We start from the raw sequence: 4,120 nt of genomic DNA, 5'->3' as shown, positions 1-4,120 counted from the left end.
TAAGGCAATATTTTACCAGAAAACTTTCTGTAGACTTAAGCAAAACACAAATACTTCTGTGTAATCAACATACCTTGCTGGGGAAAGAAGGAAAAGGAAGTGGTCTTTCTTGTTTCCTTACTTAAAACCTCACAATTGTTTAATTTGGAGACAAATAAAGCAAAATTAGGTGTCTTGTAAAATATGTTCACAAAAGATACACTTCAAAGCAACTGAATTAAGGCAGGCAGTTATATGCCTGTGTACCTTTGAGAGTTCTGTTTACTTGCATGTAAAATGCTATCTTGTTAAAAGCAAGACTGGAAAAAAGTATCCATTACTCTTCTTTAGCAGGCTTCAACTACAGAAGTACAGATTGGGCCCATGAGACTGACACAAGATCCAATCCAGGTAAGATGCTCTTTCAGCTTCTTGACACAGTCAATTCAATGTTAATGGGTGAAGAAATGAAAGTTCAACCCCTGTAGTTAAGTATTATGTTCTCATTTTACTTCTGCAAGGACTGTGAGATGAGTAATTGATGTTTTGGTTTATCTGATTGCTTGAGAAGAAGTAAATTGGCAAACGAGGTGCTTAGATTTCCTTTAACATAAAGTAATTCCTTTTAAATATCCTGTCAATAGGAGTGTGTGTTTATGTGCCTTAGCAGGAGAAAGAGCTGCCTCTCTGGATGTTAAAAACTGTTCAGTTCTGATTCAGCTCTCTGCCAAAGTAGAGAGCTCCATTGAAAAATTAAGGTACCAGGTGAGTTTTGCTGGGTTCTTCAGATCAGGACACACGACTGTGCTTTTACAGGTCATGCATCCAAGAAATCACACCACTTCCAACAATGCAGGTTGAACGTCAGCCTAAGGAGCAGCAACTCTCACCTGTACTTGTATTTTTCTGTATGTTTAGTTCCTATGCCAGTAAACAGATACCAAGTGTTATTATTTTAGCTTATAGTGGGTGTTAAAACTCTCAGAAGATAGGAAATTAAATAATCTTAGTCTTTAACATTGTTCTAGATGCAGTGTTCATCTGAATTGACTTTTTTGGGGCACTTAACTCTGTAAAATACAAGACGTTTAGTCACCAGTCACCTTTCCTGTTTTGTTCTGGTGGTTTTTTCCCCCATATATGGCTCTGAGAGGAAAAATCTGTATGTGGAATAAATGGTGTTCTTAAGGAAAATAAATCATGTGTGTATGCATCATAAAGCTTTAAATTTTTGTTTCTGTATTACACATTCAATCTTGTGATGACTTGATCTGATGAAACTGTTTCTTTTATCATCTTCGTATCTTGTCTGGTATGGATGTTATTTTGTCCTTACATGACACAAGTGAGATTCTGTGGTGCTACCATAGAAGACCTTAAGTAAAGCAGAGAGCAGACTTCAAGTAAAACCACTCACTGAAGATTTTTCCATTAAGATATTGCCATACATTTACTTATTTGTAGTAAAGGGAAAACATTTTCTGTAAGGCCACTTCCTCTGTTTGTGGAACAAGCCACAATACCTCAGCTAATTTGGCAAGTATTGCACACATCCATGCATTTTGAAAGTGTGTGTTACTGTCTTATTCCATCCAGACAACGGAGTTACGTGTTCCTCTGTGCAGTGCAAACAGTTACTAAATATCACATTTTAAATCTCTAATTGTGGGTTCTTAATCATGTTCATAATTGTCTAACAAATCAATTTAGTTTGTTAAAACAATTGCTACTGGAGCATTTCTTAGTGATGCCAATTTTATTCTGGTTTGTGCTTTGTGCCCTTATGGGACACCCGTGCCAGCCTCCAAATGGCCTGTATTTTTTTGTACCAGAGGTGCCCCTGCCCCTGCCTGTGCCCTGCCACAAACCATTTCATAGATTCATCAGTGGACTGTATGACCATCTGTGTTGGAGGACAAACCTAGTTTGGTTTGTACTAGATTGTGACCCCTGTGCTGCTGGCCTTAATGGGCAAAGGGAAGATTCCAGAGCAGTTCTGACTCTTCAACACTCTCCCCACACGCAGCTTGCACATCTGCCCCAATTTTGTACCAAGGGTTGCAAGTAGGTATGATTTGGTTCTGAAGACCTGAGGAATGACAATGGTAAAAGTACACACAAATTTACTTTCTCCAGAAGACATGGGAGAAAGATGTTTTTTATAAACATTTAGTGGACATTTAAAAGTTGTCTTATCCTTTTGCAGAAGTGTTTACCAGGGCTGATAAAATTCTGGATGTATCCCTCATTCAAATACTGCGTTTTCTGATGTCTCAGGACATTCATTGCCCAATCCTTCACAGCACTGATATCAGAATCCATTTCTGTTCTGTTGATGGGGATCTTCCTGTGGCACTGAAAAGTGTGCATGATGATACACGGCATATTGCAGTTCCCCCATTTAAATTTTCAGCGTACTGAGCTCCTCCCTAACTTAATTCAGAACCACTGTGTGTTTTCCACTTTAAAACTCTCTTGCTAGGATACAATAACACAAAAATTAAGTATCTTTGGTTTTACTTCTTAAGTCGCTGTTTGTAATTTTCTCAGTTTCCTTGTGGTACCCTAGCGGTCTGTATTTAGCTGGTTTTTGTTGTTTGATTTTGAGCTTTTTAAAGCAAATCTCTGTCCATATTCTGTATTTGTGTGATAAATTTGAAACAAGATATGCAATAGTTCTGCAAAGAAAATACTGAGAAAGATGGTAGCGATTCCAATACATCGCCAAAAAACGTAAAGGTCTCCACAAGATAAGTCCACAGTGCTCCTAAACCAGGGCAGCACTGAGCAAAATTTTCTTTTTATAGTAACACTGACAAGTTATATGCCAAAAAATAGCTACAAGGATTTTTTTTTTTTTTTTTCCCAAGAAACATAGATTGAATATAATTTTTTCTTTGACAGTGTTGTCAAAGAAATGTTATATTTTTATCTTGACTTGCGAGTGTATGTTGAAATGTAGTTAGATTATGTTTTGATAATTGACTGTAAGTTTCATACAAATGTTAATGAGAAAGCATGGTAGTAATACTTATAAAAAACCTTTTAAAGTTAATACTGTCAGAAGGATTCACACACTGATAATTAGCTAACAGTGGGAGATAGGGTAGTTTTATGAAGCTCTGTTACTTTACAGGTAATGATTACTGGTAAATGATTGCATTTTGCAAGCCTCTATTTCCAAACTGGGAATGTTGAGAGAAGGAAGATATAACAAAATGTGCCAAAAAAAATGTGTTTTATGAACCATATTGTAGCAATCAAACTTTGAGCCAAATAAAACTAACAGCAGTTGGAAACAAACATAAGGTTGCATCAGAGTAGGGACTTTGCCCAAGTATCAACAAAGCAGCTTAACAATGTCACTTCTTTCCAGCACTTTGATGGCTGGTAAAAAAATCAAGGATTAGGTAGAGTGACAACAGTTAGCTTGAATGTTAGGTGTTACTAACCCAAATCTTCTTATTGTTAGCTGCAATTAAAATTACTCACTGTAATAAATTGAAGCTTATTATCTCAGTATTTATGGAAAATCCAAGCATAATTTTCTTCCACTGTTTCATGAAACCTTGACTGGCTGTCCCACCACAGTAGCATTAATGGATTTGTCTATTGTTTAGAATTCAACAATTGAGACAGCTGAAGATGAGAGAAAAGTTATGGTCACCTTTTCTAGCTTCTAGACTGGTGGTGTTGAATTACACACCAAAACACCACAGCTGCACAGAGCAGCACAGATGAATGCCCTTTCTTCTGGGCATTTGGGGCAAAATTTTGTGTATTTTGCTCAGGCAAGTTTTGTCAGTGAAGTCAGGGGTTGATATTTATTTGTGAAGTGAGTAGGATTATGGGTTTATACATAGATTATTCTCTGGCTTTTGCCTTTCTGTGCAACTTGAACAGCTGGGGATAAAATGTTGGCTTTTTGAGGACTTTTCACAGCATGTTTACACTGAAATGAAGTTTTTCTTCATCTGTTACACAGGGTGGCATGGTTAGTGATCCATTGCTGTGGTAAATATGTGCAGAATTTGAAGGGGATTGTCTACATGACTTGTGTTCTGGGAGTGTAATTTGTACACTGACAATATATGTATTGCAGGGCAAGGATGACTATTCTGTTCTCTCCTGAAAACACTCT

The 4,120-nt window shown here is 37.1% G+C and overlaps 1 protein-coding gene across 1 annotated transcript in view; it reads left to right on the top strand.

The window, feature by feature from the left end:
* Positions 1–336: 336 nt before the first annotated feature.
* Positions 337–4,120, top strand: part of PDE8B (phosphodiesterase 8B) — a 40,986-nt gene continuing 37,202 nt past the window's right edge. The window contains exon 1 of the mRNA XM_010005538.1: positions 337–390. Within this exon, the coding sequence (XP_010003840.1) occupies positions 364–390 (27 nt within the window). The 5' untranslated portion in view covers positions 337–363. The remainder of the gene's footprint in view (positions 391–4,120) is intronic.

Source organism: Chaetura pelagica, unplaced genomic scaffold, assembly GCF_000747805.2.
Source record: "Chaetura pelagica isolate M959 unplaced genomic scaffold, ChaPel_1.0 scaffold169, whole genome shotgun sequence".
Taxonomy (NCBI): domain Eukaryota; kingdom Metazoa; phylum Chordata; class Aves; order Apodiformes; family Apodidae; genus Chaetura; species Chaetura pelagica.
The sequence above is the reverse complement of the archived record's forward strand: the minus strand, read 5'-3'. Positions and strand labels throughout refer to the sequence as shown.